The 17,806-nt window shown below is 35.1% G+C and overlaps 1 protein-coding gene across 1 annotated transcript in view; it reads left to right on the top strand.

The window, feature by feature from the left end:
- The window catches only part of CFAP54 (cilia and flagella associated protein 54), a 234,117-nt gene that overhangs the window by 159,393 nt on the left and 56,918 nt on the right, over positions 1 to 17,806 (top strand). The window contains exons 51-58 of the mRNA XM_015591439.2: positions 871 to 976; positions 3,023 to 3,170; positions 3,989 to 4,146; positions 4,318 to 4,497; positions 4,609 to 4,735; positions 10,590 to 10,760; positions 12,092 to 12,197; positions 13,136 to 13,229. Of these exons, the coding sequence (XP_015446925.1) occupies positions 871 to 976; positions 3,023 to 3,170; positions 3,989 to 4,146; positions 4,318 to 4,497; positions 4,609 to 4,735; positions 10,590 to 10,760; positions 12,092 to 12,197; positions 13,136 to 13,229 (1,090 nt within the window). The remainder of the gene's footprint in view (positions 1 to 870; positions 977 to 3,022; positions 3,171 to 3,988; positions 4,147 to 4,317; positions 4,498 to 4,608; positions 4,736 to 10,589; positions 10,761 to 12,091; positions 12,198 to 13,135; positions 13,230 to 17,806) is intronic.

Below are 17,806 nucleotides of genomic sequence, written 5' to 3'. Positions count from 1 at the left end.
TCCATGTTATAAATAACACTCTGATCAGCATATTTAGATATGTATATTCCATATTTTGAATTTTGTTTTGGGATAGATTTTCAAAGACATTTGGCTTTCACCCAGTCTTTCCATGTTATAAATTACACTCTGATCAGCATATTTAGATATGTATATTGTTTTGGGATAGATTTTCAAAGAAGACTCTTGATATATATTATTTAAATATTTTGAAAAAATATAATGCCAATTGTAAATCTATCATTCTACAGGGTAGTAGGATATGAGGATTTAAAGTGTAGACAAATTTATGTACAGAGCAACAGGAAATAAGGAGAATTCCCATTTCCTAGTTTCTATTTCCTTAATTTAGTATATTTTCTTTCTGGTACTACTAGACACTGATTAAGCAATAATTTAACTTAAGAGTTTCCAAGTATATAGCATTAAGTAACACAGTTGTATAACCTCAAAAAAACTGGAGAACCATATTCTGACATATATGAAATGCATATGTGCTCATTTTATTAGTGAGATTGTCAGTAAGTTTTGTTTTTGATTTTGGAAACATTCACTTATCTATTCTTTAATTCACTCATTTGCATTTAAAAATTTTTCTTTTAGCTTCTATTATGTCCCAGCCACTAGATGCTGGGTTTCAACAGAGAATAAGACAAATTAGCTGCAGAACAATTACAGGCAATTAAATAGTGTAACAAATACTACTGCATGGTTAAGATCAGTGTACTATTAGGGCATGTGGAAGGGGCAGCTAAAAGTTTTGGGGGCAGGTGAGGGTATGGGAAGGTTTTTTGGAGGAAGAGCTTAGGAAATAGTATACAAATGCCACATGTGATACTAATCACATTTAAACTATGTCTTCTATTTTAGTGCTGCAATAGTATTTTCCACACTTAAACTTCTTCAGGATTCAAAACTTTTTAAAAAGAAGGTAGTGCAAGATGACACAGAGAGTTCCAGCTCTCCAGGAGTTTCCGTATGTATGAATTTAATGTTTATCCTTGCAATACTTATTATTTAATAACTATTGGCATGCTAGAAAATTGTCTAATTAATTCGTTAATTAATTGGTAAGGGATAAAGAGAAAAAAACATTGGATAAAGAGTATAAAGATTTGCATTCACGACCTGTTTATGCTGTATATTAATTGGTGTACCTTGGGCGAGTCCCTTAAACTTTTAAAATTAATTTCTAATTAAAAATTTTAATTTAAATCTCATTTGTGAACTAATAGAATTGGATGTAATAATTATTAAAGTCCCACCAGATGTATCATTACAGTATTCTAGATCTGATTTCACTAGCAACTGAAGTTGTTTCACTTTATTTTGTTCCTTATTTCACTTTTGAATTATTACTTCAGCATGACACCTGTGCTGTTTCTTATTTTGGATTTCTCATAGATTCTTCTGCATTTAAATTCTCAAATCTCTTTGAATTTTATTGGATTTTGATCAAGTAATTTAATAATATAGGGTCATTTAGGATTAAAATACAAAGATTTATCACCGAATCCTTGCTCATTATTTTAAGCTTTACTAATAAAATTGCTACTATCTAGTGTCATTAAACATAAGTAAAACTAAATGTCATAAATAGAGACTAATTTCTTACTATATCAGAAGCAATAAAAATGCTAAAAAGCAATCTAATTCTAAAAATTGACAGAGAAATGGTTGTCAGCTGGGGGCTATTTTGCCTCCCCCAGAGGGGCATTTGGCAACATCTGGAGACATTTTGGTTGTCACAACCAGAGGGGTTGCTAATGGCATATAGTGTGCAGAGGTCAGCAGTGTTGCTTAACATCTTATAACGCACAGGACATTCTCCAAAACCATCATCTGTCATATAATGTCAGTAATGCCAAGGTTGAGAAACCCTAATTTAGAGTAAGTGTGACTCGGCTTTTCAATAATAACAAGAAATGTAGGTGTGAGAGATTAAGGTATGTGGATGAGCATTTTTTTCTGTGGTACTAATCTAAGTACTAGACTCCCTCACTACTTGCTATGCCCATTCTAGTCACCATCCTGCCTCAAGGCCTCTGTTCACTTCTTACCCTATTTCCAGGAACAGCTTACTCTACTATTCTGGGCTTCCTACCTGTCTATCCACATGCCAGCCCCCTTCAAGTCCCAGTAGCTGCTCCTTGTTAGTAGGTGTTGACGATGAGCTGTCAGAGATGTGTAGCAGGAAATGCCCAGAACAAATGGGCTCTGTTCTAAATGACTTTAAAGTTCCCCAGTACCTAAGTAAGACTGAGTTCCTCCACCCCCTGGAAAAAGCCCTCTTTGCACCTTTCTTTCGGTAGCTCCGGATGTTGGCTGCCCTTCATGAAGGGTAATAATGAGGAAGGTACATCAATTATAATATATGTTTTGGGATGTGAGCAGCATACAGCAGTGTAATACAATGGATTAAGACTGTGGACTCTAATTTCAGAAAGACACAAGTTTGAATCCCACCTCTGCCTAAATATGATGGAGTTTAAGCAAATAGATAACCTTTCTAGGTATCAGTTCTCCCATCTGTAAAAGAGAAATAATAATAACCTCTCTTGGGCTTGTTAGGAGGATTAAATGAGATAATGTATATAAAGCATGTAGCACAGTGCCTGGCACATAATAAACACTCGATAAATATTAGCCAGTATTATTTATTATTATTCAGTCTTGAAAATGTTATTTATAAAATTTTTGAAGACACAGAAACTGCTGATAATTTGCAATGAGAAATTCAGACTGCAAAACTATTTTTTAGCAATGGATATAGAGAGAAAAAGAAAAGCTGAAAAGCAATATACCAAAATGCTAATAGAGGATTATGGGTGATTTTTATTTGTTTCTTTATTTTGTGTGTGTGTGTATTTTTTGTGTTTTATAGAATATGCAAGAATACTTTCTAAGATTAAAAATTTAATACTATTAAATATCACACGGTTCTTTTGACTTACGTTTAGTGTTAGGCTAGAACTTTGATATTATTAAATAGGAAGATAACCATGATTTTAATATTGTTTAGGCCACTGAAAATAAAGATGACAATGAGTTTTTAGATCCTATTTCACTAAATTCTCGAGAATATTTCAACATTCATCTCTGGCTGAGGTGCCGCTTAGCACTGGTGACCGCGTTTGTTGCACAGATTCGTGGCATTGGAATTGTAAAAGGTACAGGTGTCCTATTTTCTTAATCAAAGTTTTTATAAAAATGATTTTATGTAAGTAATGGAAGTTTTATCGAGGTATATTTTATTGTAACTTTAACATTTTATAACTTTCTAGCTTGATCTGTTTCAGAATAAAACAATTCAGGTTATTAAATAAGAATAATCATTTTCAACAGTCCCTTGTGTCACTTAAAATGGCATATCTGTTACTGATGTATGCAGAGCAGCCAAGGAGATTTCAAAATACTAATGCACAGGTTTAATTGTCATCTAGGAAGGCAGCGCAGTGTAAAGGGTCCAGAGCACAGATTCTGTAGGCACTGACCTTGGGTTCAAATGCTCATACCACCACTTTTTTGCTGTGTGACCTTGGCCATCCCTTAATGCCCCTAGCACCTTCTTTCCTTCTCTGTAAAACAGAGATAATTGTACCGACTTTACAAGATTATTGTTAAAATTAAATCGGTTCAATCTCTAAAGTTCTTAGATTACAGCTTGGCACGTATAAATGTTAGTTCTTACAGTGATTAATAATTATCTATTTGTAAACCTATCTTTCCACCAATTTTATCCCTCTCTCAAGTTAAATTACATATTGCATTATTATTACTTTTGCAGTATATAAATAGCCTAAGGTACTTCCCCCCAAGTTACAATACATTTATTTTCAGTGCTTCATGTAGTCCATTTGTTTTCTGTCTTTGTATCTTTCTGTTCTATATTATACAATATTCCTATAATAAACTTTGGGGGATATTATGCATATCTAATTTCTTACTTTCTTGGTGCATTTTAAATAACTGCATTTGTTTATTTTAGAAAATGATATGACAAATTATGTTAGCCTCGTCAATGAAGTGTGTGTGGAGGCAAAAAATGCAGGTGACAGGGAGCTACAGGCTGAATTCTTGATGCAAGCTGTAATCATTGGCCTACAAGAAAAACATTTAAAGGCAGACATCATAACAAACCTTCAGGTAGGAAGGAAACTTCATTCACATTGATATTTACTGAAAGACTCTAGTTAGAACAAAAGGAGAGAATTTTAAATTCGATTAGGTACTGAATACATAACAGTCAATATGGCCAGCTCTTGTTTCAGTGACTTGCAAACAGTATGATCAAAAGGAATAATTTTATTTTGATAGGCTATAATACAATTGCTGGAAGGAAGAGAGTTTAATTCTCCTCGGTCTTATTTAATCTTGGTGAGAAGCATACTTTTGTTGGATGACTTAACAAAAGCTGAGAAATTCAAGGAAGCTCCCTCTTCAAAAACAGAAAAATTAAGTTTGTTGACTCAGGCTCACAATATTCTTATTGAACAGGTGAGAATGCTTTTGGATCTATAAGATTTAGACACTTATATTTCTGTTTTTTTCTTTTTTTTCATTCTAAAGCACATTAGCTAATTAATCATTACAATGTTTCTTTTACAGATGCTAACTTTTGGAGAGACAGTAGAATTTCCTTCATCAGACACTGACTATGCAAGTCCATTACAGCCTTTGAAAAATGTCTATCTTCCTCATGTCATGTTACTGGCCAAAACAAAAATGAGAATTGGTGAGAACACTTAAACATATATTACACTCAAGTCATTGATAAAAAACTTTAATTTATGTTCAGGCGTGCTATTATATGAGTGCAGTATTTATTTATGGGGCAATATTTATGGATACCCAGGCTCGATTTATTTAACAAATAGTTTTTAATCATTTACCACATTCCAGACTCTGAGTGAGGACCTGGGAAGTTATTGGAGATTAAAACAGATGTAGTTCCTGCCTTTAGAGTGGGAGACAGAAATAAACAAGTAAATAAACCACATGTAGGAGTGCATAGTATATCATATATCATGTCATTATAAATATTGTATAAAAATGCATATTTTAATATTTATAAAATTTAATAAGTATCATATAAAATAAAATGTGTATCTGAAAACAATTAGGAAATCAGTGAGGATACAGAAAGAGTATATATGATAATGAATTATGTATATGTATGTGATTATAAATTGTTAGTGTTATGAAAGATGTGGATAAGATCTGATGATAAAGAGGGACAAAGGGAGGGCTGCCTATTTAAATAGAATAATTAGGGAAGGCCTCTCTGTGGAGGTGGTATTTAGAGTGGCTTAGGGGCAACCTAACAGGAAGACCTGAGCTGGGATGGGTTATGTTTCAAGATATTACCCTGGCTGCTGAATAAAGAATAGAGTGGAGAGTAGACTGCAGCCAATCAAGAGTGGATCTGTTTAGAGCATGTGGACCAGTAAGAAGAAAGCCTCCAGCTCCTCAGAAACCAAGGAGGAACTCGGGAACAGTGTTTCAAGATTTTTCCAGGTCTTCTTTGATCTTTGACCCAAGGCTGCATGCCTGTAGCTCCCAGGCTCTTGTCCAGCTCAGAGGGCAGAAAAATCTTGTACTAACTCTCTGTTCTAACCTGTATTAACCATGCATTTTCAATTTCTGTATTTCTGACCAAGGAGGAACTTCCTCTTCCAGAATTAGCCAATTCCTAGAGATTGGCCAACCACTCTCCTATGAGTATGCCTTTCATTAGCAAACTAACCATTCCAGAGTCCACACCCTGTACCTTTATTGGGCTCCTTTATTGCTCTTCATTGGGCTCTTACACTCTGGGCCACTATTCCCCTCCTCTAATCACCCCAGGGACAGCTATCAGACTACTAGCAGAGTCCATTGAAATTATTCAAACTAGCCAATCCTAAACCTGCTTAGCCTGCTTACCCTACCCAACCCATTCCTTCCCACAAAAACCAGAGCAAAAGTCTTGTCTCTGGTTTTCCTTGCTCCCTCTACCTCTTAACTAATCCTGGTGCTTTCCATGTGGCCCTACATGGCGTGCTGTGCCTCTTCCTCTTGGGAACTGTGAATAACAAACTATCTTTTCAGTGCTAAATGTCTCCAGACCTGTTAACCTCATCATACCTGAATAACAATAAAATCTACATTTTAAAACCATTATGCCTGTTGTCTATTACCACACACCAAAATTAACTCAAAATGGATTAAGGGCCTGAATATAAGACTTGAAACAATAAAAAGCATAGAAGAAAACATAGGAACTAAACTCAAGGATCTTGGACTTAAAGAGGATTTTATGAATCGAATTTGACTTCAAAAGCAAGGGAAGTAAAAGCTAAAATAAATGAATGAGACTACATCAAACTAAAAAGCTTCTGCTCAGCAAAAGAAACCATCATCAAGGTAAAGAGACAGCCATCCGAATGGGAAAATATATTTGCAAGCAACGCCTCTGATAAGGGCCTACTATCTAAAATATACAGAGAACTCATACGACTCAATAACAACAAAAAAACAAATGATCCAATCAAAAAATGGGCAGAGGACCTGAACAGACACTTCTTCCTAGAGGACATACAAATGGCCAACAAATATTTGAAAAGATGTTCAGCATCACTAGCTATTTAGGGAAATGCAAATCAAAACCACAATCAGATACCATCTCACATCTGTTAGAATAGCTATAATCAATAGGAAAGGTAATAATAAAGGTTGGAGAGGATGCAGAGAAAAAGGAACCCTCATGCACTGCTGGTGGGACTGCAAATTGGTACAGCCACTATGAAAAACAGTATGGAAGTTCCTCAAAAAACTAAGAATAGATCTACCATATGACCTAGCAACCCCTCTACTGGGTATTTACCCCCAAAACTTGAAAACCTATATCCCAAAAGATATCTGCACATCGATGTTCATAGCAGCATTATTCACAGTGGCCAGGACATAGAAGCAACCGAAGTGTCCTATGATAGATGATTGGCTAAAGAAGCTGTGGTACATATCTATAATGGAATATTACTCAGCCATAAGAAGAGATGAAATACTGCCATTTGCAACAACATGGATGGACCTCGAGATCATCATGCTAAGCGAAATAAGCCAGACAGAAAAAGTTGAAAATCACATGATAGCACTTATATGTGGGATATAAACCTAAAAGCAACAAATGATCAGGACAAACACAAACAGAGACTCATGGACATGGACTTTAGACTAGTGGTTACCAGAGGGTAAGGGGTGGGGGAGATAGATGTGATAAAGGGGGTCAAATATAGGGAGAAAGGGACAGGGTGAAGTGGATAAAGGGGATCAAATATATGGTAGCTGAAGGAAACTGGACTTTGGGTGATAAACACAATAGAATATACAGACGTCAAATTATAATGTACACCTGAAAATTATATAATTGTATTAACCAATGTTACCCCAATAAACTTAATTAAAAAAAAACAACAAAACATTACCCCTCCTTCCTGGGACCCATTTGCCACCTGCATCAGCAGGCATGCAGCTAAGGAGAGGTTGTTGGTTGGACTAGAATTGTGAAGTTTGGCCAGCAGAGGTGAGCTCAAGCCATCATCTGTCCAGAACCTTTTCTCTTATTTTCTTTCTGCTCCTTTCCTTCATGATTATTATTGATCATTATTATTATATAATTATCATCAGATATGAATTTTATTACTTTAGGTAAATTGCTTTACCCCTATATTGTTGAAATTAAGCTGGCCCAGCTGACCCCTAGAATTCCTTCTAGCAATCTGATCCCATGAGAGAGCTGTTTTTCTGCATTTTTAGTCCACAATTTGTTATCTTATCAGTATATTTGATTTCTATACAAGCTTAGTACAGATTGTGTTAAATCGTACAGATTTTGTTAAATCAAATGTATTCTCTGCTTTCCTGCCTTACTAATCTTGAAGATGTGTCACTGCTCAGTAGTAGTACTAGTGCTGTTTTTTAGATTCACTTGAAGCAGAACAGCTTGATTTCTGTTATATTATATTAAATATAGACTTAAAAAACAAATCCAAAAACAGATTTTCTGTCAAAATAATACCAGTTTCTCAACTTTTTTTTTTTCACAGAGTTGGTGTTTATTGGAAAAAGGAGCACTTCAATATTATGAAGCATAAGATCATCTGACTTATGCTTTCTCAACAGTTTTCCTTTACAGTGATAGTATAGATTGTATCCCAAGAATAGAGCCACTTAAAAATTATTTTTTTCTTGTGAAAGTCTCAAACAGAAAAAAGGCATTTGAGATTATTTTTATAAATCTAAAAATAAGTGTTATGGTTATTTAAGATTTTTTCCCCATCAATGACTGAAACTTGAGCTTCCTTATTAGATGAAAAAATCAATAACTGACTGTGTAATAGGTGTAAAGGAAGTTGCAAGAATGGTGCTGTGGAGTGGGAGCCGAGCCAAGTCACCATCTGCCCTCAAGGAGTCTGTACTATTATTATATATTCATACCATTTTATACAGTAATATATGTGGGATACATATGCCATGTATAGTACATATATAAGTGCCTTGATGAAATGAAGATACTTGATATTTTGTCTCACATTAATAAACAACTGTAGTATAATTTGAAACAATGGTAAAACATAAAAATGGGAGATATATTGAAATATAAGGTTGTATTGGACAGATGATATTTTCATAGCCTTCTAATCATGCTTGGTGATTGTTGGGTTTAAGAGCATGGACTCTGGAGAAAGAATACTAGTCTAATCCCCATGAGCAAGCCACTTAACTTTTCTGAGTTTCAGTTTCCTCTCCCATAAGGTGTGGATGAAGAAAGTATATCCCAATCTCACTGGCTTGTTTTGGGATGAAATGAATGGAATGTGTAACATGTTTAGAAGGGCACCTAGTGTGTTCTAAGAGTTTTGTAGGCTTTAGCTATTCTCACTATTCCATGCCTGGCCACCTTACTCTTCTGGGAGCCGCCTGGAAGGAAGGCCTCAGTTTCTTCATCTCCATATTCACAGCAGTGCACTCCCATCCTGTCTCCTCCAAAGTGAGGGCTCGGTGACTTCTCCCTGGATAAGAATGAGAGAGACTTTTCCCACCAACTTCTGGTTCATATAGCACATTTTGAAATAAAAATTTATGAGAAGTCCCGGGTTTCTTGAAAGCCCTTTGTAGCGCTTGGCATCCTAGAATTGAAAATTTTCAGAACCTGAAGGGACTTCAGATATTTTGTAGTCTTACTGCTTCATTTTCAGAGGAAGACACTCAAGGCCTAAAGATATGTAAGGACTTGTTCAAAGCCACAAATGACTTGGTAGCACCAATGACTGGCCTGGACCCAGCACTTTGGGTGGAACCGAGCGACTCTATCATTCTGCAAACTGCCTTTCTGTTTGTATTCCTCTATGGTGTGCGATAAGCTATTTTATCAATGTAGCATTTCCTCCAGTTGCCTTCCACTCTTTATCCCAACAATTTTCTTCTTTAAAATTACCAAAAAACAAGGCAATCATCAACTGGCAGTCTTGACAGCCACATTCTCTGAGAAGGTGTCCCTGACCTTTCCCAGGTCTGGGCTAGGGATGTGTAACCTGCTACCACAGTGCCCATGCTTTCCCTGCCACACAGTTGACCACGTAGTATTTTGATCACATGTCTGGCCATTAGCATTCTTCATTAAACACTAAGCTTCACGACCTCTTTCTTAAGGAGCCTTGCAGTGTCATAGTTTAGGGTGCGGTCCTGGAGCCACACTACTAAGGTTCAAATCATGGCCCTGATACTTGTTAGTCATGTGACCTTGGGCAAGTTACTTAAACCTCCCCGTGCCATTGCTTTGTCCTCTCTGTAAAATGGTATCCAGCTGGAGTAGGAGTTGGGAAGATCACATGACGTAATGCTTGTTAAGAACTTGGGATGATGCCTGACATGTAGGAAGCACTTAATAAACCTTAGCTCTTAATTTTCTCTTTTCTCATTTTTATCTAGTGCCTAAGCACCCAGAAACTATTTTTTGAATAAATGTCTATCTATCTGTCTGTCGTTGAGGCCACATTGAAGAAATCTTATGCCTCTTCCATATAACAACCCTTCACTATGTTAAGTGATGATGGGACCCTACAGAAGTATAACATGTGGCCCTTGTCCATAATAGGTTTACCTTCTAGTTTGGATGACAAACTATGCATAACAAGCAACCAGCATAGAGCTGAATAGAAACAAAATTAATATCTGTTAATACATGCAAGTTTTATTGGAAAAATATAAAACTTTGAGATGTTTCCCTACTAACCATCTCATATTAGGAACACAAAAGTTGTTTTGTAGAGCATTATAAAATTTGAGAACTGAAAGAGAGACTTGAGAGATTATCCTTCCTTTTAAAAGTGAGAAAATGTTGAAATTTATAAAAAAATAATTTCAAATATTTTTTTACTGAAATATTTGAGTATTGAGTTTCTTTAAAAAATTTCTTAGATGCTAAAAACTAAAGACCGCCAGGGTTCTTAGTAGATGCCTCACTGTGAGAAAAGTCTCGGAACTTGGAGGCTTATAATGAACACTATATTTTATTGTTCCCTCATTATCTGACTGTCTTTCTTTAGGACATACGGTGGCCAAACAATTACATTATAATAATAATATAATAAAAAATAAAAAGAAGGATCCCTTAAATTGGTTACCTGCTCTTCAGCTTTTTGAAATAGCATTGAAGCTCTGTAAGATATCAGCCACAGAAGAACGTGAGGTGGAAGCTGAAATCCTTTTTCAGAAAGGTAAGCTATATTTGGGATCAAAACAATGAGAAAGTTTGTGGATTTTTTTCCTATTAACAGTAGGCTTCTTGAAAATCTGGTTACTGAATATAAAAAATAATTTTTTACAAAGGGCTTAGTAATGACATACATTAGTACCTCTGCCAAATTCAGTTTTAGATAAAGAGAAGTCTACTTATTTTAGGTTTATACCTAGAAAGAAAAAAAAAGTACTCCTTCTTAGTTGTTTTTATAATTACAGTTGCCCTTCCTTGGTTTCATGTTTGACTCAGACATGTCAGCATCAGACATTTAGCTATAAATAATATTATTTAAATAATTTTTGGGAGATACTTTTTTCTTCATCATTTCATTACTTAGCTAAGCATTTTAATTTTAAAAAGATACATACCCGTTTAAGTTAAATTGCTATAGCATACCTAAATTTATAACATATACAATGCATATCTGCATAATACATTCATATGATTTTATTGTGGCCATTTTAGCCATGAGAGAAACAATGGTGATCAGTGCTTTTATTTATGGGGCATCTACTAGATGCTAGGCACTGTAGTCAGTGTTTTAAATCTCATATTGATAATTTTTGCAACAGCTCTACAAGATTGGCATGGCTATTCCTGGTTGACAGATGAGGAAAATGAGATGCTGTCTGGTTAAGTAACTTTTCTTAAATCAGCAACTACTAAGTGATAGTGCCCAGATGTGAACCTAATCCTGGGTGGCTCTGCCCTGTCCACATGCTGCATGAAAACTGTGAATCCTTTTTATAGTAATTATGAGATTTCCCTTTCCTTCCCTTTTTGCTACAAAAGGGCCATTCCAGTACCTATATTTGAGGGCTGCAGCTCACCATGAGGGCTGGGAGCTGTGTGAGAACTAGAGCATTTGCATCATCCATAGTAGTTTTAAAGTGTTTGCTGACTTTTAAGGACTTTTTGATTTTAGAGATGTTTTCGGACTACTAACTGTGATAGCAGTCAGAGGAGACAGGAAAACGGATGTAGAAAAAGGGAATGAGTACCACAGGAGGAAGAGGAAGCGCAAAGGAAGGAAATGGAGAGAATAGGAGGACAGTAGGAACGGTTGTGTCTGGAAAGCCAAAGGAGGTTTTGACTCATTGTTTGCTAACTGGAGGCAGGGAAACCCTGAGACTCCTAGGGAAGGAGGCAAAAGATCTCTCCCCATTGCTTTTCCTTCCAGCAAGAAGCAACAGACAGGTAAAAAGGAAAGCACATCCAGTTTTCTGAATTTCCAGCATGAAATATTTGTTTTGAAGTTCTAAATGATAGAAAAAGGAAAACCCATCTTTGTATGTCGTTTTCTTTCAGGCAAAATAGAACGTCAATTATTAACGGAAGAGAGATCTCCAAATTCACAATTTGAGAGTTTATCTGAAGCTATACAACTAAGCTTGAGACATGATCAAAATTCAGGGTAAAGAAAATGTCTTTCTACTATCATAACAATGTGTTTTGGTTTGAGCACTATATTCTGGTAGAACTTTAAATATTCAAAATTGAAATGGTTGGAGACCCTCTTCTCACAGCAGGTCTAGTTCACTGGGGTCCACTGTCCAACAGGTGTACTGACTTCGTTTTCAAGCTTGTTGCTCTTTGCTGTGATCTAAAGTGTTTACAGTGGTGGTTGATGATGGTGATTATCATAGTGGCACACTGGACTGTACATCACTTCTAGTCTGCACTCAGACCAATCTCCTGTCAGTCCCAGGATTACAGGGGCCTACCCTAAGTGTGAAATTGTATCTAGAAAGGAATTACGTGGATATTCAATCTGGTTAGCAGTAACAGGGCTGACTTGCTTAAGCTATAGAAAAATCACCTCCATCAAGACTGAGAGTATGCCACCATTGTTACAGCTGTACCATTATTACAACAGGCCCCAGCTGACCAGTCTGATAGTGAACATACAGACCTAACCTGTACCAAATCCCTGCTTTCTGCAGAACTCTGTGCCTCTCCTTCTATATAAATTATTGTAGGAAGGTAGAGAGAGGCTTGATTTTCAAGGCAGGTTCCTCCTTTCCTCACCTTCAATTCTTTACTGCTCTGTTTGATGGAATATTCCAGACTGGTCTTTAATCAGTCATGCTCTGCTTCAATCAGTCATGGCGTGGAGGGTTACCAGCACAGGACAAGGTACAGTGCTCAGCTCTCTTTAAGAGCTTCTGATTTCAGTAGGGAGGCAGATGTTAGTGTCAGTGCTGAAAGTGCTTTAGGAAGGGGGTGTGAGCTTGGGACAGATGCTGGTTTTGCCCATCTTCACCTTTCATTGGCTCAGAAATTATTGGCAAATGATGCAAAATGATTGTGAGTTATAAGCTATTTGCTAAGTACAATGCTATATCATTTTAGGTTGATAAGGGACTCCTATCTAGAGATGGCCCTATCATATTTATATCTGAAGAAGCCAAAGAACAAACTTTCAGTAGCACCATTAATATCTAAGGTAACTATTTTATTTATTTCTAATAAAACTACTTTATTAGAAATTTTAAGTGAATTGCCTTTTGAGGTTGCTATTTTGGTAACACTGTGCTATTGAAATAATGAGACTGATTTTGCTGTTTGACTTAGAGAAATTAATTTATTGCCTTGTGGTCACACTTGGGTTTAGATACCTATTTGGATATTTTATGTAAAGTTCTGGGAATGGGTTCCCTGTAGACATTTTTGTGTGTTAAAATTTTATCCATGAAATGCAGGTGCACGTAATAGTCATTAGTATTGATCAGGAAACTGCAGGAAATAACATATTGCTTATGCAGATGGACAAGTAAAGTTTTCATTACTGATGTGGCCTGCAAAGAGATCACCTTTTGATCGAGTCATCAATTCATTCATCATGTATCTATTAAGCACCTACTGTGATCCAGGCAATATTCCAGAAAGCGTTGAAGCCAAACTCTGTCTTTGTTCTCATGGACCCGCCAAGAGGTCTTTTCAGAAAGTTTTGGTATCAAATCTCTAATTATGGGATAGCATAAACATGATTTAAAACTTTTAGGCAAACAAGCTTTCAATCAATTGAATTATTCATATAGTAGCTGCCTTTGGTGGATAGGAGCTAATTTTTTTTCTATCAAAAATTTATGATTACATAGAAAAGTTGCTTTTTGTGATGTGATAAATATTTTTATTTCCAGTAAGAGAAAGTAAAAATTTTTGTTTTCATAGCAAGTAGCGATACAAATTAATAGGATCCTGGGAAAATAATATATCAACTTTTTGGCCTTCACTAGAGAAGTGTTTATAATTAAGAGCTTGAACAAGTTAGAATTTGAATGAAAGAATAATACAATTCCATACAATGTGATTATTATATTTTGTATATCTTGACACAGTATAAATATTTTAACAAGTCATACAATTACTAGATACACAGAAAACAGCCAAAAACAAACACAAAAATTCATCCAGACACATTCAGACCATTGAGATATAACATTTGAGAATTGTCTTAATAAAGATGATGCATTATAAACCCTTAAAAGAAAGCATTATTGTTTCGCTTTTATGGAGTCCATATAGCAGAGTGACCACAACACTGGTTTGGATTTGAATCCAAGCTTCAAGGCCTACTAACAGTGATTGGAGCCTTTCTAAACTTAGTTTTTTCATCCGTGAAATGGATACAATGATACTTACCTTGTAGAGTGGCTGGGAGAATTAAACAATGTAATGGACTTGGCACATAATAGATACTCAAGGGAACTATTCTCCATCGCTACAAAATTTCAGTTAAACATCCACATTCTATCTTTCTAAAGCATTTTGTATATAGTAGATGTTTAATAATTATTTGTTAGCTAAGATGAATTGACTATATTTTGAACATTCATTTATTTACTCATTCATTGACCAGACAGTAATTGAGTACTTTATGTATGCCAGGCATGTTACTCTCTTTTCCTAAGGAACGCAGAGTTTAGCAAGACAGAGAAATAATTGTATCACAGTATAATGTGGAGTATAATCAGGATATATCAAGGTAGGGAAGTGAGGCCAAGTAGGGGCTAATTTTATTTTGGGGGAATGCTGGAGAAAGCTTCACAGATGAGATGAATTTTGAAGGATCAGTAGAAGTTTTCCGAGTAGTTAAGTGGGAGAAAAATCATCCAAAGAGAGAGAAGGATCATCAAGCCCACATTTTAAAAATAGATTTATCTAGGTATAATTTACATCCATGAAATTAACCTATTTTAAGAGTGCAGTTCACAGATGTTTACTAACTTTACCGAGTTGTGCAACTATCACCACCAATCAGTTTTAGAACACGTCAGTCATTCCAAAAAGATCTCTAGTGCCCGTTTGCAGTCATTCCCATTTTTACTTCTAGCCCTAGGCAACCACTTATCTGTTTTCTATCTCTGTGGATTTTCCATTTCTGGATATATAAATGGAATCAAGCAATATGTAGTCTATTGTGCATACATTTTTTTCATTTGGCATTATGTTCTTGAGGTTCATCCATTCTATAGCATGTAACAATAGTTGGTTCCTTTTTATATGGATATATTTTCCTTATTGGATATATCATACTTTCTTTATCCATTTAACAGTTGATGGACATATGAATTATTTCCAGTTTTTTGCTATTATGATTAATGCTTCTTTGAACATTCATATACAAATATTTATGTGGACATATGTTTTTAATTCTCCTGAGTGTATCCTAAGAATGGAGTTGCTGGATCATACGTCAGCTCTGTGTTTTTTTAACCTTCTGATGATTGTTTCCAAAGTGGCCATACCATTATGTACTCTTACCAGCAGTGTATGAGGGGTCCAATGTCTCCACATACTTGTTAACAGTTGTTATTAACTATTTTCTGATTGTAGTCATCCTAGTGGGTATAAAGTGGTATTTTTGGGGGGATTTGATTTCTATTTCTCTGATGGCCAATGATGTTAAGATCTTTTTATGTACGTATTGATCGTTTATATATCTTCTTTGGGGAAATGTCTATTTAGGTCCTTTGACCATAACCTAAATTGGGTTGTCTTTTTTTTTTTTAATCAAGTTGTGAGCTATTTATTTATTATTTATTTATTTATTTTCACCCATCCCCCATTTCTCTCCCCTTTGGCAGCCATTAACTTCTCTGTTTTACTTATTCATTTGTTTTGTTTATTAAATTTCACGTATAATTGAAATCATACGGTATTTTTTCTCTGTCTGACATATTTTACTTGTAATACTCTCTAGGTCCATCCATGTTGTCACTAATGGCAAGATTTTATTCTTTTTTATTGCTGAGTAATACTCACATATTAGTAATATGTACAATGTAATATAACTCAGCAACAAAAAGGAGTTATGAATTTTAATATATATTCTGGATAGAAGTTCCTTATCAATTATATGATTTGCAGATATTTTTTCCAGTCTGTGGCTTGTCTTTTCATGTTGCTAATGGTGTCTTTGGAGACAAACCAGTTTTTAATTTTAATGAAGTCCAATTTATCATTTTTTTAATATATTGTGCGTTTTGTGGCATATCTAAGAACTCTGCCTAACTAACCTCAGATGTTGATGATTTTTGCCTATGTTCTCTTCTAAAATTTTTATAGATTTAGCTTTTATGCTTGCCTGTGATCTATTTTGAATTAATATTTGTGTAAAATGTAAGGTAAATATTTGAATTCATCTTTTTGTACATAGATGTCCAGTTTTCCCAGCACTATTTGTTGAAAAGACTATTTTTAATTCATCGAATTGCCTTAGTACCTTTGTCAAAATTAATTGATCATAAGTGTAAATGTGTATCATAAATGTAGACCCCTAATACTATTTTATTGATCTATAGGTCAATTAGAAAGTACATGTTTTCCAACTTTGTTCTTCCTTTTCAAAAATTTTTTTGGCTACTTTGAGTCCTGTGCATTTTCATATACATTTTAAAATATGCTTGCCATTTTCTGCAAAAACTAAGTATTTTGGTAGGAAACGTGTTGAATCTATAGACCAATTTGGGGATCATTGCCATCTTAACAATATTGAATCTTCTAATTCATAATATGAACTGTCTCTTCATTTATTTAGATATTAGTTAATTTCTCTCAATAATAGTTTTACTTTTTAGTATACAAATCTTGTACATTTTTGTTAAGTTTATTTTTATGTGAGTGGAATTTTTTCTTAATCTCATTTTCAAATTGTTCATTTCTGCTTCATAGAAATACAGTTGATTTATGTGTATTGAGTTTTATATCCTATGACTTTGCTAAACACATTTATTAATTCTGTGTGTGTTATGTGTGTGTGTGTGCACGTGTGTATGTGTGTGTGTCTTGGGATTTTCTACATGTAAGATCATGTTTTCTGCAAAGACGAATTCACTTGTTTATTTCCAATGTAGGTGCATTTTCACTTTTTCTTACTTGTTTGCAAGGGCTAGGATCTCCTATGCAATGTCAGACACCTCCCCCATAAAAAAATGCCCAGCGTATTCGTTTTCCAGTCCATACTTTTCTGTTCTGAGCTGAAGCCTGACTTCCCCAATAAATAAAACTTTCCCCTCAATTCAAAATTAGTTCTTTCTTTACTTAATGTCTGTGTCACTAAGTGACTATAATGTCACTTAATGTTAGTCTATATTCTTCATTTAATGTCTATTAGTCTTGTTTCCAGAATTTAAGTAGGTAAATTTTTATATAGCCAGTAAGCTGGCCATGGCTACCCCAGAGCCTAAGTGTTTCATAACAGCTAGTAGGGTCTTCTTATCTTGGGACAGGGCTGTATTGGTTAGATTCCCCATAGGCAGATAGCTCCAGATATCATCTGCCTCCAAGGTTAACACTTAATTTAGCCCAGGCCATGTGTGCACATTGTATTTCCTGCTCTGGCATCAGCATTATTCATTGCCTTTCCTTTTCCTTGGAAGTCTTGTAGACAGAAGTAAAAGAAAGATCTTTATGTTCGTTTTTTCCTGCAGTTTTCTTGAAGATTAAAGAATTGGCCAAAATGCGAGCATCAAAAAATTAGAAGCAAACAGTCTAATTGAATATTTTCATCCAGATTGA

Source organism: Pteropus alecto, unplaced genomic scaffold (genome assembly GCF_000325575.1).
Source record: "Pteropus alecto unplaced genomic scaffold, ASM32557v1 scaffold94, whole genome shotgun sequence".
NCBI lineage: Eukaryota > Metazoa > Chordata > Mammalia > Chiroptera > Pteropodidae > Pteropus > Pteropus alecto.
This window is presented reverse-complemented; position numbering and strand designations above follow the sequence as displayed.